Raw genomic sequence first — 24,605 nt, forward strand, 5'->3', positions numbered from 1 at the left:
AAAATATTTTCACTTCTTTGAATAATCAACCCAGATTTATTTTTTATAAGTTGGGGAATTTTTATCTACTGGACTTTCCTTAAAAATGTTCTCAGCATTTTTCTTGTCTCTAAGTGTTGATTTCATTTCTATCCCTAAGGGAAGAAAAAGATGGTGAATCCTCCTAGGCATCAAGAATTTTTAAGACAATTAGTTTAATCCCTTGGGGGCTTATGTTGAAGAAGACAATACTAACTTAGGCTCTGAGGAAGTATTCGTAACATCCACTTGGGAAAACACAAAAGAAAACCGAAACTTTACTAAATAAAATGTTTTGCAAACTCAGTTGGTTTGTGTGCTTTAGACTACTCATGTAAGAGTGTGTGGGCACGTCTGTCTGAGAGGCAGCGGCGGTGGGGGAGCAGTGGGCATAGCCTGTGGTGCAGATCGACTGACTCTAGGGAAGTGTGGAGAGCTTTCACCCCCTCAGCTCAGCCCCTAGTCCCTGATTATGCTTCCCCCACCCCCACCCCCAACAAGGGAACATTCCCCCTTGCCACTCCCTAGTTTTCTTTCTCTGGCAGCAGATGAAGCAGCTGCTGAGCCAGCTCCAGTTTTCGGGAAGTCAGATGACCTTTTCCCTCTCCAGGTTCTCTGCCTGTCCCTGCCCCTGAGGTAGACACCATGGACCCACTGATGGCCGTCCTTTGCCTGCTGCCCCTGTACCCAGGTAGGAGCAGGGAAGAGGGGATGCTGGGGTCCTGCGGGGCCGGGCTGGTGCCACCAGACTGAGTTTCCACGTGTGAAACGGACAGCCTCTTCTGCTTTCCTTTCCTCATCCGTGCCTTCCTTCTCTGGTGCATTTCTGAGTCATGCCCCCATGTCCGCAGGTTTGGCTACAGCTGTGCTTTCCTGCCCCAAGAACGTGAATATCTCTGGTGGCAGTTTCACCCTCAGCAACGGCTGGAGCCCTGGGAGTATCCTCACCTACTCCTGCCCCCTGGGCCATTACCCATACCCGGTGGCGACAAGGCTGTGCAAGAGCAACGGACAGTGGCAAATCCCGAGATCCACTCGGTTGACAAAGGCAATCTGCAAACGTGAGGCTCCCTGCCAGTGGCCACCCTGGGGACTCCTATTTAGTTTACTCAGCATGGGGCTTAATGTGACTCAAGGGGTGGCAAAGCTCCTTTTCCACAGGGCTGTTCAAAATAGCAAGGAAATGTCTACTGCCCACAGCAAGGCATTGAAGGCAGGCTATGATGGAGACTGTGGGGTACTAAAGCCAAGGATGATGTTTAGAGGTTTTGACAATCTGCCGCACTGTACTGACTGTTCAGAATGGATGCTATGTGTCACCCCTCTAGTTACCCACTCCTGGGACATTGGAGAACACCAAAGGAGGGACTGGGGCGGTCATAGTCCTCACGGGGCTGAGAGAAGTAACCGTTTTAAAATCTATTAGATTGAACTATGTGAAATTGCTAATATTCAACCAATTGTCAAAAGTAGCAGTTTCACAGGTATCCACCTAATATTTTGACAAGCAGCTGGCTCTTGCCATACCTCCAAGCTGGATATCACCCACGTTGGTGTCCAGTCCACGTGTCATCCCTCCATCCCTGTATTGTCATCCCCTTCTCTCCCTCCAGCTGTTCGCTGTCCAGCTCCCGTTTCCTTTGAAAATGGTGTGTACATCCCACGGCTGGGGTCCCACCCGGTGGGCGGCAATCTGACCTTTGAGTGTGAGGATGGCTTCACCCTGCGGGGCTCAGCTGTTCGGCAGTGTCGCCCCAATGGCATGTGGGATGGCGAGACGGCCGTGTGTGACAATGGTGGTGAGTGTCCTGACCCATGGCTGCATGGGGGCAGGGGTCTCCCAGGAACCCTGGAGCCAGATATGTGCCCAGGGAGCATGTGTGGGGTCAGGGACCAGGTGTCTCTGGTGCCAAAATCATAATCCTAAATTTTGGTCAGTTGAGGTCTATAGTCACACATCTCCAGCCTGTTAGGCTCTTGGCTCAAGGAAGTCGGTGCTAAGGTTTGGGTCCAGCATCAAGGCTGCAAATGCTCTGTCCAGCTTTTCCCAATGCCTCCAAGCCAGGTTGGTACCTGCTCCCCCTGGGCTGTTGCAGGGAGGATGTGATGAAGGCAATTAAGTGCTGTGCTCAGCTGCCTTGCCTCTGGAGCCAGTCTGAGTTCCAAGCCCAGCTTTGATTTTGACAGCCTTTGGGGAGGTTATTTAACCTCTCTGTGCCTCAGTTTTCACATCTGTAAAATGGAGACGGTGAGAATACTGACTGCAGGGGGTTGCTGTGTGGATCAAATGAGTTGCCTGTGGAACAGCTCCTGGAATCTGCTGAGCACCACATATACTTTTATCTTGGTCATTACTGCCCTTGTGAGAGATTTAGGGGGGTGCTCTGCTTGACAGAAGTTGGGGTCCTGGGATTCCCTGGAGCTACACAGGTTTTAGCCTGTAGGTTTTAGGAGCTTCCTAGATCACAGTTCTAAATACATGATACAGAGGACTCAGAGGTGACGAGGCGGTAGGACTGTATCCTCACCTGGAGCCCAGCTGCTGGCTTTCTAGTCACAGCCTTGATTCTTTGACAACAGCCATTTATTCAAACATAAATATAATTCATTTGAAAATTGAGGTTGAATCTATCTAAAGTGTGCAGATTTTAAGTATTCACCAAAACCAAGTGTCCATCATCTCAGGAGGCTCCTTCCTATCCCCTTCCACAAGGTAACCCTCTCCTGACTTGTATCTCCATAGATTCGTTTAGCTTATTCTTACACCTCATACAAGTGGAATCAGACAGACTGTGCTCTTTCGCATCTGGTTTCCTTTATTCGACATTCTGCCTGGGAGATTTATCGATGTTTCCCTGTGTATCAGCAGTTCGTTATTTTTTTATGGGCTGTGTAGTTCCATTACATACATACATACAGTTTATCTATGTATTCTCTTGTTGGTGAGCATTTGGCTATTTCTGGTTTTTGGTTATTGTGAGTAAAGCTCTATGAACATGCTTATATGTGACTTTTGGTGCACTAGACACTTATCTCTCTTGAGTATGTTATCTGGGAGTGGAGTTACCGGGTCACAGGTTGGCATCCGTTGTCTTTTAGTAGAGTCTGCAAACAGTTTCTCGAGAGATCAGCAGCTCTGGTTGTCCTCTGACACCTGGAATTGCCCATCTTTTTAGTTTTAACAGTGCTGGTGGATGTGTAGTGATGTCTCATTGTTTGCAAATGTTCTCTGTGGAGGGGTAGCTTTAGCTGCCATCTTCCCTGAGGTTCTGGTATGGTACTAGCAGAGACCCTGGGTTGGGATTGGGATGTTTTAGGTGGCCACTGAGGCCACAGAGTTCTAAACCTTTTCCCTAATTCAGGTTTTTCCATCTGCACCCCTGGGAAGCACAGGTATGATGTCTCCAAGGGAGAGGCCAAGGGACCCACAGAGGCTCTGAGGGTTTCCAGAGGAGGAAGAGCCTGGGAGAGGGTGGGCCAGCCGGGTCCGGAGTCCCTGCTCATCTCCGTCTTCCTTTGTTCTTCGCAGCCAGTCACTGCCCCAACCCGGGCATTTCTGTGGGTGCAGTGCGGACTGGGTCTCGCTTCGGCCTTGGGGACAAGGTCAGATACCGCTGCTCCTCGAATCTGGTGCTGACAGGGTCTGCGGAGCGCGAGTGCCAGGATGACGGGGTCTGGAGTGGGACGGAGGCCATTTGCCGCCGTGAGTAGCAGCTCTGACCCTGCGGACACTGCTGGGCCCCGATCCCCGGGCCCAGCTGACCCCATCTGCTCTCCCCACAGAGCCCTACTCCTACGACTTTCCTGAGGATGTGGCCCCCGCCCTGGGCACCTCCTTCTCCCACTTACTTGCAACCACCAATCCCATCCAGCAGAAGAAAAGTGAGTGCTTGAGGTGGGCGTGGCAGGGGCGGGGCGGGAGCAGGGGCGGGGCAAGCTTGGGGGCGGGGCAGGAGCTTCCTGTGTGCTCACTGGGGCTGAGCTGACTGGAGGTGGGGCAGAGGGGTTTGCAGAGGGGTTTGATCGCCTTGGCTAGAGAGCAGATGGGCGGTGGAGGTCTGAATCATCCCCCTTTCACATTTCTCCCAGATAACTTGGGTCGCAAAATACAAATCCAGCGTTCCGGTCACCTGAACCTCTACCTGCTCCTGGACGCCTCTCAGAGTGTGTCCAAAGATGACTTCGAAATCTTCAAGGACAGCGCCTCCCACATGGTGGACAGGGTCAGGAAATAGGAGCCGGCGGATATCGGCTGCCTTCCTGCACTGTCTCTGTCTCCTTCCCTTCTCAGAATCCCATTCCCAGCCCGCTTCCTCCAAGAAGTCTTCCCAGATTATACACACGCCATGGATCATGAATTTAGAGGATACTATTTTTCATTCCACAAACACTGTTGGGGTACCTACTATATGTCAAGCACTATTCTGGCTCCTGGGAGACCACAAAGATGAACGAGGCTGAGATCCCACTTTTCAGGAATTCTAGAAGAGTGGTCTTCACAAAGGGGTACCCAAAACAGTCTGTGGGTGTGTGTGTGGCAGAAAAATAATAGTAATCATGTGGAATAACTGTAATTTAACTGAAATGAAGAACTTAATAGTTTCCTTTTAAAGTGTCAATCTTTTCTATACATTTTAAAATGCACACAATATATCTGAACAGTGATACACTTCATGAGTATACTTTATAAATACATATACCTATATTGAGGTATGTGCTCAGAGTGTTTCTGCTGACGGAATGCATGAACAGAAGAGTTTGGAAACCCCTGGTTTACGTTTCTTGCCAGGATTTGCTTGGGAATTGTGCTTTTCACAATAGTTTTTGTAGATAAGTGTTTTCCCTCCCTGCTCCCTTGGAAAGAAGGCAGCCTTTGTGCTCCTTGGTTTCTCTCTTCAGATGTAAAGTTATGTGAGCCGCTAAGCCATGAGGCAATAAAATGCTACAGGCAAGTGCCGATAGGTTTGAATGCTTCCTCCATCTTTCACCAGTGGTGTGATCGGGGGCAAGGTAACAAGTCTCAGCATCCTCGTCTACATAATAGGGACCATCACGACCCCTCACATCGTTGATATGAGGATTAAATGCAGAGTGAACCTGTCAAACACAGGAGAGGACCAACAACTGTCAGCTTCCTGGCTTCCTTAAGCAGCCACCTCCCAGGAAGGGATTCTCCATGAGCCTTCACTCTGTCGATCTCTGTCTAGGCTCTCTGTCTCCTCCAGGGCCCATTGCTGGCTCTCTTACCATCTTCTGTTTGGTCTGGGGGCCCTTCACCCTCTCACTTGCCCTTCACAGATCTTCAGCTTTGAGATCAAGGTTAGTGTCGCCATCATCACTTTTGCATCAAAGCCCAAAATCATCATGTCTGTCTTGGAAGACAGATCCCGGGATGTGACTGAAGTGGAGAACAGTCTGAGAAATATCAACTATAAAGGTATGATGCCATCAAATGAAGGTGATGGGAGTGGGAGCAGAGGATGAGCTCTCTGTGCCTGCAGGTTCTGGACAAGTTCGAGAGAGAGACCTCTTGGTGGCATTCAGATCCCACGGTTCTGGGCCTAAGGTTCCGTAGATTGGGGTGGCTTCCAAGTCAGGCTCATGGTTGGGGAGTTGCAGCTCCTATCAATACGTGGCTTGTTCACACATGCTACGGGTCCAAAAGCATTGTGCAGGTCTTCAGCTCCTCCCTGAACCACATGGTCTGGTTTTCATAGTCTCCTCACGTCATTATGAAACTACCTGGGTGGTAGGTAGCAGCTGGTTAAACAATCCCCTTTGGAAACCTCATCTTCAAATTATGGGATTTTAGAATGACCTTTAATGCTGTTATGCAATGAGCATTTCTAAAGAGAAAGGTTTGAAATATTTGAGCGGGAAATGATGCCAAATCTCTAACTGAATATCAAAGGTCTGTCTTTATCAAATCAACTGATAATTGCATTTCCAGTGTTTGGGGAAAATAAAGGGATTCCCTTCTCCCAGGTGGTAGGTGGAAAGTTTCTAAGAGAACTTTTCATCTTCACATATTCCAGACCATGAAAATGGAACTGGGACCAACATCTACGAGGCCCTCCATGCTGTCTATATAATGATGAATAACCAAATGAATCGGCTCCGTATGAACCCAGTGGCCTGGCAGGAAATCCGACATGCCATCATCCTTCTGACAGATGGTAGGTATTGTTGTCTCTGTGAGTGAGCCTGGCACCGTGGAAGGAGCAGCAATTTGGGGTCAGAAGACCTGCCTTCTGGTTCTCCCTCTGCCATGTCAGGCCTTGGTTTCTTATTTCTAAAGTAGAAACAATGTTGATGATGACAGTAATGACAACCACGACAACTATTGATAATGGAAGCTGCCCTCTTTTCTGTATATAGTTTGTTCGTTTATTTTTTGGCTGCACCGCATGGCATGTGGATCTTAGTTCTCCGACCAGGGATCAAACCTGAACCCCTGGCAGTGGAAGTACAGAGTCTTGGCCGTTGGTCCTCCAGGGAAGTCCCCTTACACAATTTTTATGAAGAGCAATAAGTACCTTGTGTAAAAGTGATTTATTATCATGTGTTCGTTGTTGCCACCTGGGAGGTCACCTAGAGGGAGCTGGGTGGGAGGTGTGCAGCAGTGATGTTGAGGTCCATGGATGAAAGGCATATTGGGTAGTGGATCAGGGCTCTGCCATTTATCTTGATTTTTCCCAAATCACACAGCTCCTCTAGAAATCAGATTTCGTATCTATAACATGAGGAGACCCACACTTACAGGGGCTGCACGAGAATCAAATGAGATAAAGTATTAAGATGCCCCTGACCCAGTGCTAAAGAATTTGTGTGAAGAATGTATCTCGAAACTCCAGCAGGGAGTGTAAGTGTTGAGGCTCCCGGGGTGAATGCCTCTCTACTTCTCCAGGGCTGAGGGGATTGTGCTTCACCCATCTTAATGAACAATTCTTTTCCCTCCTTGATCCAGGAAAGTCCAACATGGGCGGCTCTCCCAAGGTGGCTGTTGACAATATCAAAGAAGTCTTGAACATCAACCAGAAGAGGAAAGACTTTTTGGGTGAGCCTCTGCACCCGCCCCTGCCACAATCTGTGCTCTCTGCAGAGGACCCAAAGCCCACAGCCAGGAGTTTCAGCATCTTGGCTGTATTTCTCTGCATTTCATTTTTCTGGTGGGGGGGGTTGCACTGTACATAGCATAAGGGATCTTAGTATTTTGACAAGGGATCAAACCTACACCCCCTGCAGTAGAAGCACAGAGTCTTAACCGCTTAACTGCCAGGGAAGTCCTCGGCTGTATTTCTATCGAGACCCCAGGCTGTGTTCTGTATGCAGTCAGCCAAGGATCACACTGAAGAGTTTGTAGTCAAACTACAAACCTTTGTGGTTTCAACCTTGGGTTCATCTTTGATTGGCTGTGACCATGGGTCGTTTCTTTTCTTGTAAGGAGGATACAGGACAAGGGCCTACCTCAGGCCAGTAAGGGCAAATGCTCAAACATTATCTGGTGCAGAGAAACTCAACGTGTGCAGGGGTGGTGACCACCACCACCACTATCATCACCGTCAATGTCGTTTTCATTCACCGGCTTTTGTTCCACAAACCTCTCCAGGAAGAAAAGGTCTGGAATCCTCGTGGGGACTGTCTCTGGCCTTTTCTCCATTAGTGCAGTTAACTAAGGCGTTGGTAGTTGCAGTCTCTAAAAGAACAGTTCCTCTAATTCAGATAAACAAAAATTGCTCTGACCTTTGACCAGAAAAGAACTTCAAAGAGAAGTGCTCCAGATAAGGGGTAGCAGCTGGTTTTGAGTACCCTGGCCTAAGGAAGGCAAAATCCAAACTTCACTCCCTAACTCCTTAGCATCACTGCGCCAGAGTTAAATGCTTGAAAACACATTCTTAAAAGGAGGCAGGAACCTCAGGGAAACAGAGAAAACACATTGCTATTGTTCAGTCACTCAGTTGTGTCCGGCTCTTTGCGACACTGTGGACTGCAGCATGCCAGGCTTCTCCGTCCTTCACCATCTCCTGGAGCTTGCTCAAACTCATGTCCATTAAGTTGGTGATGCTATCCAACTATTTCATCCTCTGTTGTCCCCTTCTCCTCCTACCTTCGATCTTTCCCAGCATCAGGGTCTTTTTCCAAAGAGTCAGCTCTTTGAATCAAGCTGCCAAAGTATTGGAGCTTCAGGTTCAGTCCTTCCAATGAATATTTAGGACTGATTTCCTTTAGGATTGACTGGTTTGATCTCCTTGCAGTCCAAGGGACTCTCAAGAGTCTTCTCCAACACCACAGTTCAAAAGCATCAATTCTTCAGCGAAAACACATGGGACGTGATAATCGTCCAGTTCCCACTGTAACTGCATAAAAGGACTATGAGGGGTATAAAGGGTGGGAGAAGGCTAGACTTGGTGGCCACCCTGGGGCAGTTCTGACTAGCACCCACACTGGCTCAGAGGTTGGTGTGGATGGTAGTGTGGATCCAGGTCCTCCAATGGGAAGAGGTGGCTTCAAGCCCTTCTCCCAGAGCCATTTTGTAGGGGATGACCAGATCTGAAGCGGTGCCTCGATGCTACATCATGAGTTCTTTTTCATTCAGTTATTCATTTAAAATTCCTCACCAAGAGCCTCTTTTGGGCCAAGCACCACTCTAAGAATACAGCTGTAAACAAACAGAGGAAAATGCCTGTTTCGTGGGGCTGTCATTCTGGAAGAGGGCGATATGTTAGTTTTTAGGGCTGTGGCAACAAATGGTACAAATTTGGGTGGCTTGAAACAACAGAGATGTATTCTCTCATGCTCAGGAAGTAGGAAGTCCAAAATCAAAGTATCAACAGGGCCGTGCTCCTGCCGGAACCTCCGAGAATCCTTCCTTACCTTGTCCAACTTCAGGTGGCCCCAGGCATTCCTTAGCTTGGGGTTAAGTCGCTTGCTCAGTTGTGTCCGACTCTTTGTGACCCCGTGGACTGTAGCCCACCAGACTCCTCTGCCCATGGGATTCTCCAGGCAAGAATACTGGAGTGGGTTGCCATTTCCTTCTCCAGGGGATCTTCCCGACCCAGGGATCGAATCCAGGTCTCCTGCATTGCAGACAGACGCTTTAACCTCTGAGCCACCAGGGAAGCCAGGATTACCCAATCTCTGCCTCTCTTCACATCACTGTCTTCCCTGACGGTATCTCTGTGATGTCACATGGTTCTCTGTGTTGGCGTTCGGATTTCCACATTCTTGTAAAGGCGTCAGATTCGTCTTTCCCTCCCTTCCCCCATCCAGCGAGACCTCACTTTAACTGATTGTATTGCAAGGACACTATTTCCAAATATATATGAGCATATTCACAGGTCCTGGGGGTTAGGACCTGAACATACCTTTCAAGAAGACACAATTCTACCCATTCCAGGCATTACAGAAAATAAATAAGGAAGCCATATGGCACAGTAGAGGGTGACATGCACTGAGATATAAAATTAAGCAGAAAAGAAATCGAGATGTCTGGGTCATTGTAGTTTTACAAAAGGAGGCCCCAGCAGGCCTCCTGCAATGATGGTGACATTTGAATCAAAGCTTAGAAATGTAAGAGAGTGAGGCATGTGGAAAGCCTGGGGTAGGCGTGAACCAGGCAGGGACAAAGTTCGTGCAAAGGCCCTGAGGTGGGAGTGTATTTCAGGAACTTCAAGGAGGGTGTGTGACTTGAAGAGACTGAAGGGGAGGAGTGGTAGGAAATGAGGTCAGATAGGTAGTGGAGGGGAGTGGAGGGCATCCCGCTCACGCAGGGCTTCAGGGGACACAGCGAGTTCCCAACCGCAGCCTCCTGTGCTGCGGGATAGCCACTCACTGTGAGATTCTGCTAATTCCCTCCCCCTCAGACATCTATGCCATTGGTGTGGGCAGCCTACAAGTGGACTGGAAAGAATTGAATAACCTGGGGTCCAAGAAGGACGGCGAGAGGCATGCCTTCATTCTGAAGGATGTGCAGGCGCTGAGCCAGGTCTTCGAGCACATGCTGGGTGAGTGCACTTCACCCTCTCTGGAGGGGGTGGCCAGTGTGGAGCTGGCTGAGGGTCCCGGGATGGCACCTGCTCACAGTGCCCCTCACCGGCCTCCTTCACCATCTGCTCCTCACACCCACAGACATCTCCCAGCTCACAGACCCCATCTGTGGGGTAGGGAACATGTCTGCCAATGCCTCTGCCCAGGAGAGGACACCCTGGCACGTCACTATTAAGGTACGCAGAAGGAGAGATGGGGCTTGGATCCCAGAGGTGTGGCCACAAGCCAGAGACATAGCAGTCCCCGAGATTCCCTGTCCCCCTGCAGCCCAAGAGCCAGGAGACCTGCCGGGGGGCCCTCATCTCCGACCAGTGGGTCCTGACAGCCGCTCACTGCTTAAGCAATGCCGAGGACAGAACACTGTGGAGGGTCAGTGTGGGTAAGGAAGGGCCCGCACCAGATTCCCGATCCCCTGGGCAGAGCTCCCACCCCTTGTTCCCAGCCTCTGGCCCCTTCAGGAGCCCTGGTCCAGCCTAATCTGCTACTTTGTTTCCAGGGGATCCCAACTTTCAGGGGAGCAGAGAATTCCAAATTGAGAAGGCAGAGATCTCCCCAGGCTTCAATGTCTTTTCCAAGAAGAATCAGGGAATCCCGGAGTTCTATGGCGATGACATTGCTCTGCTAAAGCTGACCCAGAAAGTGAAGATGTCCACCCATGCCAGGTGCCGGAATCTGGGATGGGAGGGCACCCTCTATAGGGGAGGGTGTCCTGGGGAGCCCTGGAGGAGGGGCCACCAAGGATGGGCCTCTGTGACCCTGGTCCTTCTCCTCAGGCCTATCTGCCTCCCCTGCACGGTGGGGGCCAACCTGGCTCTGCGGAGACTCCCAGGCAGTACCTGCCGAGACCACGGTGAGCGCTGGACTCAGGGTGCGAGAGGGACTGGCACCAGGGCTTGGGGGTGACATCATGGGCTGTGCTGCAGCCCCCAAGTCAGGATGCTGGGTAAAGGGACCAGGGCTGACATCCTTGTTCTTGACTGCAGAGAAGGAGCTTCTGAACCAAGTGAGCATTCCTGCTCATTTTGTGGCTTTGAACGGGGATAAGCTGAATATTAACCTCAAGACAGGGTCAGAGGTGAGGGTCTCAGGTTCTAGACGCTGTTGAGGGTGGGAATGGGATTTCTCTCTGCATCCTCTAGCTCTGGCTGCTTTCTCTCTCTGACCCCAAGTCATCCCTCCTCCTGGGCCTAGCAAGCTCTGCCCTGGGCTCACTCACTCCACCCTTCTGTCCTCTTCCGCCCCTCCTGCAGTGGATAAACTGTGTCAAGGTTGTCTCCAAAGACAAAACCACGTTCCCCAACCTGACAGATGTCAGAGAGGTGGTGACAGACCAGTTCCTATGCAGCGGGACCCAGGGGGACGACAGTCCCTGCAAGGGTGAGCCCCTCCTCCACCCACTTCGCACCCCCACCCCCCACCCTGGATTCCGGATTCCCCAGGGGAAGGCCACCGGTGTCCCTCATGGCCAGCATGCACGCCCCGATGCAGCGGTGATGGTTGGCAGGATGACAGTCTCTGTCCCTCCTTTCTGGTAGGAGAATCCGGGGGAGCAGTTTTCCTTGAGCGGAGACTCAGGTTTTTTCAGGTGAGAAGGGAGAAGTTCACAGGACTGGAGTCATGGGATCTTGGCCTTGTTGGGGGATGAGGCAGGCCTTTGAAGGACTTAAGGAGGTCGGGGCTGGGACAGGGGAAGCCCCCCACTCCAACCTTTCCCTCTTCTAGGTGGGCCTGGTGAGCTGGGGTCTCTACAACCCCTGTGGCCACTCCAGTAAGAACTCCCGCAAACCTGCGCCCCATGGCAAGGTCCCGCGAGATTTCCACATCAACCTCTTCCGCCTGCAGCCCTGGCTCAGGCAGCATCTGGAAGGCATCCTGAACTTTGTGCCCCTCTAATCTTGGCCACAGAGCCCTCTGCTGACCTGCCAGGACCTGCTGTCTCTCCAGTCTCCTACCTCTGAATACCACCCTCAGCCTCCATGACCCATCCGCAGTCCTTGCTCTGAACACATCCCCTTCTCCAGGGTCCTGGGGCAGAGGCACATCCACGCTAGGGAATCCCCGGCACTCCTGCCAGCGCTGAGCCCGCCCTCTGCTGTACTTGGCTCACTCTCCTTTCCTTACACAGGAAACTACCCAGTTATGAAACTAATAAAAAGCCAATGATCCCCACATCTGTCTGTGCCTCTGCCTAGGGGTTGGCCTGGGAGGGGAGAGAAAGGCCAGAATGATTCCAGGAACTGCCAAGAAGGCAGGTCAGAGACCTTGCTGGACAAACAGTGGCTGAACTCTGCTCCAAAACAGAGTCAGCAGGGGGTTGGGGGGTGCGCAGTGGGGGCTTTATATCTAGTCCCCAAGGGGAGGTCTGGGCTTGTTGAGCAGGACCAGGGGCAGAGAGGAGGTGTTGACTGGCAGAGTCCTGGACCTTGGGAAGCCAAAGGTGGAGTTTTTGCAGTTTCTGTTTCCTTGATTGGCAGCTCAGTGGGGCCCTCCCCGATGGACATTCCGGAAAGTGATGTGGGTAGGGAGGGTGGGGTGAACAGCAGGTGCCAGAACAGGATTATATAAAAGGCTGGAGGTTGTGGGGGGCAGGGGAAGGGAGTGTGACCAGGCTCAGGTCTAAAGTTTCAGCTTGGCTATCAAGCCAAGCAGACTTGCAGAAGCCAGGAGAGGCCCTCCTGCCCCGAGCCCCCGGTCACCATGAGGATTGGTCACAACCCCCGACTCTGCCTGGTACCCTTGATCCTGGGCCTCTTGTGTGGAGGTAAGTGAGATCACAGCCCCTCTCCCTCCACTCCTGCTTCCCCCACGATCTGTCCTTGGCCTTGTGAGGCTGGGCCTCACCAACTTTTCTGTTTAGGTGTGGGCATGACACCACTGCCTGAGGCCGAGCCTCAAAGCCCCTGCTCTCTGGAGGGAGTAGAGATCAAAGGTGGCTCCTTCCGGCTTCTCAAGGCAGGCCAGGTGCTGGAGTACTTGTGTCCTTCTGGCTTCTACCCATATCCTGTGCAGATTCGCACCTGCAGATCCACAGGGTCCTGGAGCACCCTGCAGACTCAAGACAGAAAGATTGTCAAGAGGGCTGAATGCAAAGGTTGGAGGGCAGTGAGGATGGGCATGGGCCGGCTGTGGGACGGAGCAGGTGGCAGCTAAGGTCTAGACTTGAATAAGTCTAGGCTTGAGTGGAGACCAGGCAGGCTGAAAAGTTGGGCTGAGCGTGGGTCAGAGCTGAGCGAGGGTTGGAGGTGGGATGGAGAGAGAAGGAAGGGGAGCTAGACTTTACTAAGCATTTACCCTGTGTCAGGCAGCCCTGGCAGTTCAAAGAACACTTAGAAATGGGGAGGAGGGAGCAGCAGTACTCCTTATGGGTGGAGGTTCCTCCAGGGGTCGAGGGTAGTAGCTATCCTGTGGGGCCCAGAAGTTATATTTCTGTGACAGGGTCCCTGAGACCAGAAGGGTTATTCTAAAGGGGCAGCCCTTCCCTTCCAGTAACTTCTACCTGGTTTCCACCTTCTTGCCCCCAAAGCAATTCGCTGTCCCAGACCACAGGATTTTGAGAATGGGGAGTACTGGCCCCGCGCTGCCTACTACAATTTGAGCGATGAGATCTCTTTCCGCTGCTATGATGGCTACACTTTTCGGGGCTCTGCCAATCGCACCTGCCAAGGGAATGGTCGGTGGGATGGGGAAACGGCCATCTGTGATGATGGAGGTGAGAACCGTCCCCCCGTCCACAACAGCTCCTTCTCCCTGACCACCTGCAGCCTGAGGAACCAGGGCCACAGCTCTTGGTGCTCTGCCTTGCCTTTTGCGCCCCAGGCTTTGGCCCTCACCAGTGTGTCTTACACTTCTGCAGCGGGGTACTGCCCCAACCCGGGCATCCCCCTTGGCACGAGGAAGGTGGGCAGCCAGTACCGCCTTGAAGATCGTGTCACCTACTACTGCAACCGGGGGCTCACTCTACGTGGTTCCCAGCAGCGAACATGCCAGGAAGGTGGCTCTTGGAGTGGAACGGAGCCTTCCTGCCAAGGTGACCCTTACTTCTCTGTACCCTCAAGTCAGACCCTGCTCTCCCATCTGCACATCCCCCGAGGAGCGCACTGCCATCTCCCGCTGCCACCATCCAGCTCCTTCCTCCCTTCTTAATCTCCCCGAAGAGCTTCTGAGCCCTTCCCGCCCCAGAAGCCCACCACCTCCTGTCAGTGTCCCTGACCCTCCCAGACATTTGACCTGCTCTCTGACCTCTCCCAGACTCTTTTATGTACGACACTCCTGCAGAGGTGGCCGAAGCCTTCCTGTCTTCCCTGACAGAGACCATAGAAGGAGTTGATGCCGAGGATGGGCACAGCCCAGGTTTGAAGGCAGAGGGGAGGCGGGGCAGGGAGTTGGGCGTGGGGTGGAGAAGGGGCAGGAGACCTATTTGTTCTGGAGCCTGAGCCTCTCTGATGGCATCCAGGGGAACAACAGAAGAGAAAGATTGTCCTGGACCCCTCAGGCTCCATGAACATCTACCTGGTATTGGATGGATCAGACAGCGTGGGGGCCCACAACTTCACAGGGGCCAAGAATTGTCTCAGAGATTTCATCGAGAAGGTGGGGCCCCCTCCCCTTGAAGGTGGGAACTCCCAGCCCCTCTGAGCCACAGGGTCCCAGAAAATCTCCAGGTCCCATTGTGTCCTCCTTTCCTTTTACTTGACCTTTAACTTGGACTCCTCCATGACCCCAGGGTGATGAGTCAGTCCTTGAGTCTCTTACTAAGGCCTTTCCTATCTGTCTCAGCCAAGCTGCTGAATTCTCCCAATCGTATATTCTACTTTTGATGCTGTGACCTATTGCTTCCCTCGCCCACAGGTGGCAAGCTACGGGGTGAAGCCAAAATATGGTCTAGTGACATATGCCACAGAACCCAAAGTTTTGATCAAAGTGTTCGATCCAAAGAGCAGCGACGCAGACTGGGTCACAGAGCAGCTCAACCGAATCAACTACGCAGGTCAGAAGTCAGGGAAGGGTGGGAGGTTCACTTTGGTCTGAAGTTTCAGAAGTGTTGTGGGGAGGGTGTAGTGAGACCATGTGGGGAGGCAGGGAGGACTACGTTTTAATCCACGGTTGGACAGCAGGGTCATTGGAAAATGGGGTTTGGTGGGAATCCTTTGGACCTGAGAGGGGTACTTTGTTGTCAAAGGGAAGACAGTGGGGTAACAACTCAAGTTGACAGATGTGGGATGCCAGTTGCTGCCAGACCTCTGGGGTCAAGGATGGCTTGGGAGACCAGGTGATGACATCTTCCCTGTTCACAGATCACAAGTTGAAAGCAGGGACCAACACCAAGAGGGCGCTCCTGGAAGTGTACAACATGATGAGCAGAGATATAAACAACCTCAAAGAGACCTGGAACCGCACGCGCCACGTCATTATCATCATGACTGACGGTAAGAGGGGCTTTTCTCCTGCCTGACTCCCCACCCTCTCAAATCAGCTCGTGGCCCCGAGCCCACACATAGCACAGACTTGTGGCTGGGGGATGGCATGCTGCTCCTCCAGTGCCTTTACAAGGAGGGACCCTCCACTCCGTGATGTCTCACTCATGGTCTCCTCCCCAACCTGCTCACTCAGCCCTGTACGTAATTCCTTCCAGCCTCTTTGTCTTCCTGGACCCTCTCCCTTCATGTCTTCCCACCCTCACGGTCTGTCTCTCCTGCAGGTTTGCACAACATGGGTGGGGATCCAGTCACTGTCATTCACGATATTCGGTACTTGCTAGACATTGGTAGAAATCGCAAAAACCCCAGGGAGGATTATCTGGGTGAGTTTTACTGCCTAGGACCCAGCACCCCAGTTTATTAGCTTCTTGCCTGTGCCAGGGCCAAGATACTCACTCTGTTTTTTCTCTCAGACATCTATGTGTTCGGGGTTGGACCTCTAGTGAACCAAGAGAACATCAATGCTTTGGCCTCCAAGAAGGATAAAGAGCAACACGTGTTCAAACTCCAGGGCATGGAAAACCTGGAGGATGTTTTCGTCCAAATGCTTGGTAGGAAGCTATGGAAGGCTATAAGGAGATGGTCAGGAAACTCAGCTCTCCCCAGACCCCTCAAGGTCACTCATTCTTCCACTCCTTCTAAAGCCCTGGAAAGTCTGGAAGCCCTTTCTCTCCTCTTCTACCTCCAGGTCACTATTCTTGCTTCTTGGTACTTTCCACTCCCTGATCTCAGTATCACGAGTTCTGAAATGATGCAGACACCTTTCTCAAGTCCCTCCTTTTACAGATATGGAAGCTGGGGCCAACAGTGGTCAAGAAATGGCAAGTTAGCAGGAGTTGGGCCTGAAAATACCCAGGTCTCTGAGTTTAGTCTCATGATTCCAGTGGTTCCTTGCCTTCCCTTCCCTCTTTTGGGCATCTGCTCCCCACAGACACACTGGCGTCCTTCCCCAAGACAGCTGCCATTTGGGAATGAACTGCCCCAGCTTTTAGCACAATCTCCTTTCTTGCCAGATGAAAGCCGGACACTGGGTCTCTGTGGCATGGTTTGGGAGCACAAGGATGGTACTCCCTACCACAAGCAACCATGGCACGCCAAGATCTCAGTCATTGTAAGTGCAGTGTCCTGGTGGTGGGAACTTAGGGGAGGGGAAGTCAGGGTGAAATAAAGGTCAGAGGAAGGGCAAGGCACTCTTGATCAGACTGTGATATTTGTGAAAGCTGAGCTTTCCCTCTCCTGCTGCTCCCAGCGCCCTTCGAAGGGGCATGAGAGCTGTATGGGTGCTATCGTGTCTGAGTACTTCGTGCTGACGGCTGCACACTGTTTCACTGTGGATGATGAGAAACACTCAATCAAGGTCAGCATGGGTAAGGATGCAACCTATCCATTCTGAGCTTCTGCAGTGCCCTCTGGGCAACACTGCCTCCAGGGCCCACTTCCCACCTGTCCTCATCGCAGTCCTTCCCTTGCATGCTGGACCAGTTAAGGATGGGGAAGATTTGGGTTAGGGATGACATGCAGGCAGGAGGCTGCCTACACAGACATCGGTCATCTAGAGGGACTCCCTCTCCTACTTCAGGAGAAAACAGGCAGGAGTGGGAGGTAGAAGAAGTCCTATTTCATCCAAACTACAACCTCAATGCAAAAAAAGCAAAAGGCATTCCTGAGTTTTATGACTATGACGTGGCCCTCATCAAGCTCACAAAGAAGCTCAAGTATGAGACCACCATCAGGTGAGCCATCTGGATTCCGAGAGAAAAGGCTGGGAGAGGCAGAACTGAGACGGGAGCAGGCCCAGGGTTCACGATCCTTGAATTTCCCCATCTCTCCTCAACAGGCCCATTTGTCTCCCCTGCACTGAGGGATCGATTCAAGCCTTGAGGCTTCCAAGGTCAACTACGTGCCAGCAACAGAGTAAGACACGTTCAGGGAGAGTGGCTTGTAAGGGTGAAGTTCTGAGACAAGGAAGGGACGAGGGGGTGTAGAGGGAGAACAGGTGATGCCCTGCCCAGCCACCAGCTCACAGGAAGGAGTGGAGGGCCACTTGATGACAAGCATGAGGCGGGGAGGGGAGGGGAGGGGAGAGTGCTGCAATGACCGGCTATCCATCTGTCAAGTGCAAGAGCTACTCCCTGCCAAGGACATCGAAGCTCTGTTTGTGTCTGAGTCTAAGAGGACCCTGACTCGGAAGGCAGTCTACATCAAAAATGGGGACAAGGTGAGGAAGGTGGGATCCTGAGGTCCTTTAGGCCCCAGTTCTTCCTAAGCAAGCTTTGTTCCTCATGCCTCTCTCCATACTTCCCCATCTCACCTACAGAAAGCCAGCTGTGAGAGAGACGCTCTACATGCCCCAGGTTACGACAAAGTCAAGGACGTCTCTGAGGTAGTCACCCCCAGGTTCCTCTGCACTGGAGGTGTGGATCCCTACGCTGACCCCAACACTTGCAAAGGTGAGAGAAGGCTCTTTGGTTGTGATGTGAGTTCTGAGGCCTAAGTCTTTGCCTACAGCATCTCCTCCCCTGCAGGTGATTCTGGTGGCCCCCTGATCATTCACAAGAGGAGCCGCTTCATTCAAGTGAGTCTTCTCTTTCCTCTCTCTGGAGAGATGCTGAGTGGTCAGCATGGGCCCCAAAACAAGAAAGCTCACTGCATGTGGCTGAAAAGAGGTGGGGCGTGGGGCAGAGCCTGCCTCACCTTCAGACTCTTCCTTGGACTGGCCAGTTTAGGGCCATGTGCCTGGTCTGTGTGCCAGGGGGCAGAACTGAACTGGGGCCCTAGTCTAGTCCTCCCAGGCCAGGTCAGTTCAGGTGCAGCTGGTGGTCGCTGTGCTTCCTGGGATTAAGGAGTTCTTCCAAATGATTCCTGGCAACCCCTCGCTCTTTCCAGGTTGGCGTGATCAGCTGGGGCGTCGTGGACGTTTGCAAGCGGCCACAGCAAGTACCTGGTTATGCTCGAGACTTTCACATCAACCTCTACCACGTGCTGCCCTGGCTCAAGGAAAAACTCAAAAATGAGGATCTGGGTTTTCTATAAGGGGTTTCCTGCTGGAAAGGGGCATGAGACCAAATTAAAACATCTGCGACAACACCTGTGTTCAAGATCCTTTTGGGGTAAAGGAGTGGGCAGCGTGCACCAGCCATGTGGTTACAACTGAGATCACATCTAACAGCCGTTTCCAAAGGCTCAACCCCAATCCCAAGTGCTGAAAAACCAGAGGCTGAGGGAGACGCGTGAGCTTCCACCTCAGTGTTTTACGGAGACCAGCGTTGGGGCAGATGAGGCACACGGAATCCAGCTCCGTCCCCTAGAAGCCGTCCACAAGGGTCTCCTTGTAGACGTCGTCGCTGTAGACAATCTGAGTCCTCTTGTCCCGGTGGCAGCCCTTAGGGCTATTCTGGACAGCTGGGGAGGGGGGAGAAGTCCCGTTAAGGTCTGAGAGCACTGACCAGACCTGAGGCCCAGAGTTTGGCCACCTCAGCTCTAGCCTCTGGCCTTTGGATGCCCAGTTTCCATGCTGCCCTCTGGTGGCCAGGATGGCTTCTCTACCTTTAGCCCCCTTAAGCCTGTGGCTACCAATCCATGGCCCCAGTAAAGAGTGGGCAGTTATCATGGCACACGCGAACACTGTAATGAGCGTTTTGTCCTCAGAAATAACCCAAATGTTATTCGTGACACATGTGAATAACGTTAACCACCTACTTCCAGTCAGTACGCCAAAAATTAGAAAATCTCCACAGCCCTTTACTAACATGCTGGTCCTTCCTGGTTCCTTCTTTAGTATAACGGGTTACCCTGGCTCCGAACTCCCTTGTGCCTACTCCTTTACATGAAAATCTACTTCAGGTGAAACGGGTTATTCATTCCATCAGGAGAATTCATTCCAGTGTAACTCTGGTCCTCACATTCTCCCTGGAGCTGTCCCTTCCCCTTTTTCCCTCCCTATACCCCATTCCCAAGGATTCCTGCCACTCTGGGGCTAGAGGGAACCCCCATGCAAGCTCCCATTGTCTTGGAGCTTTCATCTCGATGCTGTGGATCACTTCCGCCTTCTCAAAGCCTGTATCCTTCGGCTGCAATGATCCAGGCCCCTCGGGTCCTGCTCCTGGCTCTCTGACCTCTCCTTCGTCTCCTACGTTGCACCCTCAACCTCAGCCTAACATGTCAGGAGGGCTGGGGCTGTATGCAGCGTAAGGAGCACAGCCAGCTTCCTCCCGCAGTTCCTGACTATTCACTCTTTAAGTCCAGAACTGGCTCATTTCTCCTCTGCATTCAGTCTCCCCTGCAACACTATAGTGTCTTTCTGCAGCAGCCCTACGATACAGGTGACTCCCGTCTACATTTTCAGTCCTTATCGAACACCTGTGCTCCTGATTCCTAACTTCAAAGGCCTATTTTATGAAACCAACTATATTCCATCTCAAAATGAATAAGGCCACATGAGGTGCTCACCTTCTTCGCCAACCTGACTCACTCTCACTTTCTTCCTTGTTCCAATCAATGCCTTGGAAATGGTTTCCAATACTTTTCTCTCCTCCTGCTTCTAACTGATAGAAGGCCTGAGGATTCTCCTTCTAATCCCCGTAGTTGCCACACAAAACCAGATCTCTAGCCCCTCTAGGGCACCCAGGGACAGGCAGGAGAACAAAACAGGGTGAGCTGTGGGGAACAGACACGAGAAAGGAAGAATCCCCTTCTTACCCAGGGAGCCCCAGACAGATTTGCCCGTGGCGGCATCCAGCATGGGCTGTTTTCGGGCAATGCTGACTTTGAGCTGTACAGACTCCACTTGGGTCCCGTTGAGCTGGGGCAGAAGAGGGGAGTGGGCAGAGGATGGGGGCAAACATTACAGACAAACCAAAGGAGGGTTTCTAGGAGCTGTCATCCTAAAAATAGACTAAGTAGGGACTTGAGAATATAAGGTTTCCTGCATGAATAGGGAAATACTTTCTTTGTCAAGAGGAAATGATTTCCTCCTGGCTCCCAGTATTTTACAGAGAAAATATGAGGATGTCAGGAGGGATGGGAAGAACAGATCTGGGAAGTCCCAACCTCAGCAACGGCCTGATCTGCTGACTCCATCTTTTCATAGGTGACGAAGGCACAGCTGAGATGAGAAAACACAGGGTCAGTAGAGGGCCTACGGGCTCCTCGGGACCCAGGCAAACCCAGTGTTTCAGGCTGTGGAGACAGGCTAGCTTCCTCCCTCAGGTCTCACACCCCAGGTCCTCCTAGGACAACCCACTGTGGTCCTTACTTTCTGGGTGGGTCCATGGAGAGGTCAATGATGTTTCCAAAGGGAGAGAAGGCCCCACGGAGGAGGGTGGGTGTCATGTCTTCGCCATACACATACAGAGTGTTTCCCTTCCGAGGGGCCCGGCGTTCAGGGAACGAGTCTGACCCTATGGAACACAGGAATCCAGTCATGAGACATAGGCCTAGCTCATCCTCCACTTTAGAGTACCCTTTAGTAGGACCCACCCACACCGTATCTGAAGTCACTTCCCAATAGCCAAGATCACTCACTGCGGAAAGGGCCCTCTCGGTCGCGCTCCCTGTCCCGGTCTCGATCTCGGTCCCGGTCCCGCTCCCGGTCCCGGTCCCGCTCCCGGTCTCGCTCTCGATCCCGATCTCGGTCTCTGTCTCGGTTCTGTTCACGACTGCGGTCTCGGCTGCGGCTTCGGGGAGGGGAGGCTGAGGAACGGGTACCACCACGTTCTTCATAGCCCCAGTCGAAGCTTCGAGGGGGGCCATCGCCAGCCCCTGGGCCCTCTGCCTCTTCCCCATCTGGCCCCAGTTCCCGAAGCCGATCACTGGAAGATACAAAGCTGGCGAGCAGCAGACAGTGAGGATCAAAGGGGGCTTTTACCTCATCTTCCTGGGTCCCATGCACACTCAACACCCCCTCTGCAGCCCCAGCTCGTCCTACTTCAGTTCCAAACCTCCTAAGGACCCGGGCAAGCCTCTCGCGCCCCCCACACCCCACCAACTGGGACCCCGACCTTTCTCTAACCTCTCATACAGAGATTTCCTCTGTGGACGTCTGGACGACTGAAAGAGACCAAGAACAGTTAGGACGAGTCTGAGTGGCTGGCATACGGCCTCCAATATGTGGGTTTCTCGTTTTTCTCAATCGCCTGCTCCTCAGAGACAGGAAACTGGAAACCATTACCTCCTGCAGGTCGTCGTCAGCAGATACGCTCCTCTGGAACGGTTGGAAAGTGGGGACCGGCCCCTTCTCAGGGTCCTGGGAAGGTGGGAGAGACCTACCTCAGTGAGGGATCAGGGGGCTGCCTATTGGGGGTGGGAGGCTCCCCTTCCCTCAGCCTCCTCTTGGCTCCCCTGGTCTATCTTTTTGTTAGTTTCTCACTTGACTACATGTTATTTTACATAAAACACTCAGTACACACTTGAAGCATTTAGTTTACTAAAAACATCTTGAACCTAATGACCTTCGCACCTTTGCAACTCCTTAGAGAACACAATCCAACAGATCTATTCCGTGACGGATCAGAGTCACAGAATACATAAGACGGAGGAGCATCTGGGAGGCGTCTCGTTTCTTCATTTTGTAGATAACAAGCCTGAAGCTCAGAATGGCACCGCAACTTGTCCATGACTGAACTGGCATTACTTTCCCCCTACACCTACCTTCATTCCAACTTGGAAGGATGCCCTCTGACGTGAAGGATCCCTTGAACAATCTTTCTGCCTGTGCTCACCTTTAACTTCCCCTCTAGGGTCCGAGAACGCTTGAAGCCTGAGTTTTTGGTCTCGGCCTTGATGGCACTGATGGCTCCTGACTTCACCAGCTGCTTTGCCTGCTCTGTTGCCGTGGCTGTGTCCACCACAGGCTGCTCTGACAGTGCTGAAGCGGCAAGGGAAAGAGTTATTGTGCTGGTCAGAGGTCAGCCGGTGTGCTTACTTCCAGCCTGTCCCCGCCTCCCCCGTCACTCACAGCGTTTGACGCCGCCTTGGCTGGCTGTGCTGCTGCTACTTTGCTTCTTCAGAGCCAGCAATGCCTTTTTCTGGGAACAAGAGTGAGAAGAGAGGGACTGATGAGGGCCAATCCCTGGCCAGGTCTTCTCCCAAGGCCCTTGGGCGCATCACTCCGGGGATGCCTTTCTGAGAGAAAATAATGCAAATGGTACCCCTGGGGTGGTACACTGCAGCTGTCTTGCCTCTCACATATAGTCCCTCAGATCACATACACCAGCCACACCTACTCTGTCTAAACCATAGTATCCAGAGGCTTTGCAGAGTCTCGTATTTTTCAAGTTGAAAACAAGGAACTCAACCACAGACCATGGTCCCTGGATACACACTGCAGTTTAGTATAAGCCTCCATGCCTTCTTAGGGGCTTCATCCATCTACCCTTACGTGTTTAATAAGAACACACCAATGCTTTGAAACAGATTTGCAGAAGAAACACAGATCCTCCTCTTGAGCTCACAGGCTGAGAAAGAAGATGACCAGACTGAATTGTCAAGACTGATAAGTGCAGAATGGAGCTGAAAGCAAGTAAGATTTTTCTGATGCAAATGGTTATTAAACCGGGCCCTGAGTAGGATCTACATAACGCAGGCTGAGAGGAAAAGGCGTTTTAGACAAAGAAAACAGGGTGGCAGAGATGCAGAGATAAGAAGGTTTTGAGAATACATGCTTTGGGACCAAGGAATAGTTCTATAGGAAGAAAGGCCAGATTAAAGCTTTTTATAGGCAATGCGAAACCACTGTGTTTTGAAAAAAGAAGGGCAGTGTTTAGTGTTTTCAATGCACCGTTTTAACAGGAGTGAAAAAGTCTGTCCAAGAAAAGAAACTTGCTGAGAGCCCATTACAACAGTCAAAGTGAGCATCAGGAAAGACCTGATCTAGGGAATACATAGGAAAAAGAAAACAGAAGAAATTACTTTAAAAGAAAAATGAAGACTTGGCAAACGTTTGGCTACACAAATGGTGCAGGAGACAGAGGTGAGATATTCATCTCAAACAAATCGAAGAAGTGAATGCAGACAGTCCTATTTGGAAGACCAAGTTCAGTACAGACAAGAGGACAGCTTCAGTTGTTATCAGTAAGACAGTAGACGGCATTGGAAAAACCAAGCTTGGGATCGCCAGTTCTTAGGTGGTACTAAAAGCCATGGGAAAGGAAGACAACTCCATGGCAGACCACACAGAAAAGAGAGAAAAGAAAGTACACACTTGGGAAAGTCCATCTCTGAAGTTACACTGAGAGATGACAGGCGTCCAGGTATTAGCTAGAGGAATCCCCACCCCCCATCCCCTCACACTCACCCCAGGTGTTCTCAGTGTAGAGTCTTTGAAAGTTTGGGCCATGCCCACACACACTCCCTCACCTTTTTCTTGAGTTTGTTGAATTTCTTCTGCAGAGCCTCCTCCTCCTCGCTCAGTCCGGGGGGTATCACCAACATGGTGGCTCCTGGTTCGGGGGCAGGGCCCAAGACATCTTTCTCCACTGTCACCGCCCAGAGTTCACACGCCGTCCACACTGCTCCCGATCCCCCCCCTTCAGGCCTGCCTACTCCTATCTTCTGCCTCTCCCTACCCCTTGCTTAACCAGGCTGCCGTCCAAAGCCCAGCTCGTCGGGATCAACCAGCATTCCCTTCTGTCTTCAGGAATCACGGATACCAGCGCCTTGGGGCACCATGTGGCCCAGGAAGCGATAAATACCCGCTCCGTCGCCAAGACGATGGCACCAGACCCCCCTATCTCGCTGGAGTTGGTATGGAATTGCGGGGTCCGAAAAGCAGAGGAAGCAGTGGAACCCGCGCAGCGCTCTCAGAGCAACGAAAGGGGCAAGAAGACAGAAGGAGCTCGGAAAAAGGGGGGCGAAGGCTGAGGAGACGGCCTTACCTGAGGGGGCGGCAACCGGGGCCCCACGGTCTCGGGCGGCGCCCGCGCGGGCAGCGGATCCCGGGCTCAGAGCGATGACGTAGCGAGGGGCGGAGAACGCGGTAACCAAGGCGGCCCGCGCCGCACACACTTCCGCCCGGCCTCCCACCAGTTTGGGTCAGCCCCTAAGTAGCTCTTATCCCGCCCCTAG

At 52.1% G+C, this 24,605-nt stretch overlaps 3 protein-coding genes across 5 annotated transcripts; 2 read left to right on the plus strand and 1 right to left on the minus strand.

Annotated features, from left to right (window-relative positions):
• Positions 1 to 634: 634 nt before the first annotated feature.
• C2 (complement C2) lies at positions 635 to 12,194 on the plus strand. 2 transcript variants are annotated; one of them, XM_052648666.1, is made up of 18 exons: positions 635 to 709; positions 870 to 1,079; positions 1,632 to 1,817; positions 3,548 to 3,721; positions 3,802 to 3,900; positions 4,108 to 4,241; positions 5,317 to 5,455; positions 6,054 to 6,194; positions 6,986 to 7,075; positions 9,882 to 10,022; positions 10,147 to 10,241; positions 10,333 to 10,444; positions 10,562 to 10,727; positions 10,839 to 10,915; positions 11,049 to 11,140; positions 11,316 to 11,442; positions 11,601 to 11,650; positions 11,788 to 12,194. In XM_052648666.1, the coding sequence occupies exons 1-18, from the start codon at positions 664 to 666 to the stop codon at positions 11,956 to 11,958; spliced, it is 2,250 nt and encodes a 749-aa protein (XP_052504626.1). In that variant the 5' UTR covers positions 635 to 663; the 3' UTR covers positions 11,959 to 12,194. The 2 variants fall into 2 exon arrangements, with proteins under 2 accessions (XP_052504626.1, XP_052504625.1); XM_052648665.1 differs by having other exon boundaries at positions 10,562 to 10,915.
• A 493-nt stretch (positions 12,195 to 12,687) lies between these two features.
• CFB (complement factor B) lies at positions 12,688 to 18,627 on the plus strand. Its single transcript, XM_052647790.1, has 18 exons — positions 12,688 to 12,826; positions 12,923 to 13,156; positions 13,589 to 13,774; positions 13,919 to 14,092; positions 14,314 to 14,415; positions 14,519 to 14,655; positions 14,914 to 15,052; positions 15,360 to 15,491; positions 15,764 to 15,865; positions 15,956 to 16,093; positions 16,556 to 16,653; positions 16,792 to 16,909; positions 17,122 to 17,275; positions 17,380 to 17,456; positions 17,660 to 17,760; positions 17,860 to 17,992; positions 18,068 to 18,117; positions 18,429 to 18,627. The coding sequence occupies exons 1-18, from the start codon at positions 12,763 to 12,765 to the stop codon at positions 18,573 to 18,575; spliced, it is 2,286 nt and encodes a 761-aa protein (XP_052503750.1). The 5' UTR covers positions 12,688 to 12,762; the 3' UTR covers positions 18,576 to 18,627.
• Positions 18,628 to 18,638: 11 nt separating this feature from the next.
• Positions 18,639 to 24,539, minus strand: NELFE (negative elongation factor complex member E). 2 transcript variants are annotated; one of them, XM_052647792.1, is made up of 11 exons: positions 24,416 to 24,539; positions 23,898 to 23,980; positions 22,498 to 22,567; positions 22,262 to 22,407; positions 21,712 to 21,786; positions 21,553 to 21,590; positions 21,066 to 21,367; positions 20,797 to 20,941; positions 20,592 to 20,646; positions 20,241 to 20,343; positions 18,639 to 18,944 (listed from the first exon to the last, which is right to left on the minus strand). In XM_052647792.1, the coding sequence occupies exons 2-11, from the start codon at positions 23,970 to 23,972 to the stop codon at positions 18,847 to 18,849; spliced, it is 1,107 nt and encodes a 368-aa protein (XP_052503752.1). In that variant the 5' UTR covers positions 23,973 to 23,980; positions 24,416 to 24,539; the 3' UTR covers positions 18,639 to 18,846. The 2 variants fall into 2 exon arrangements, with proteins under 2 accessions (XP_052503752.1, XP_052503751.1); XM_052647791.1 differs by lacking the exon at positions 20,592 to 20,646.
• Between the last annotated feature and the right edge of the window lie 66 nt (positions 24,540 to 24,605).

Source organism: Budorcas taxicolor, chromosome 11, assembly GCF_023091745.1.
Source record: "Budorcas taxicolor isolate Tak-1 chromosome 11, Takin1.1, whole genome shotgun sequence".
Taxonomy (NCBI): Eukaryota; Metazoa; Chordata; class Mammalia; order Artiodactyla; family Bovidae; genus Budorcas; species Budorcas taxicolor.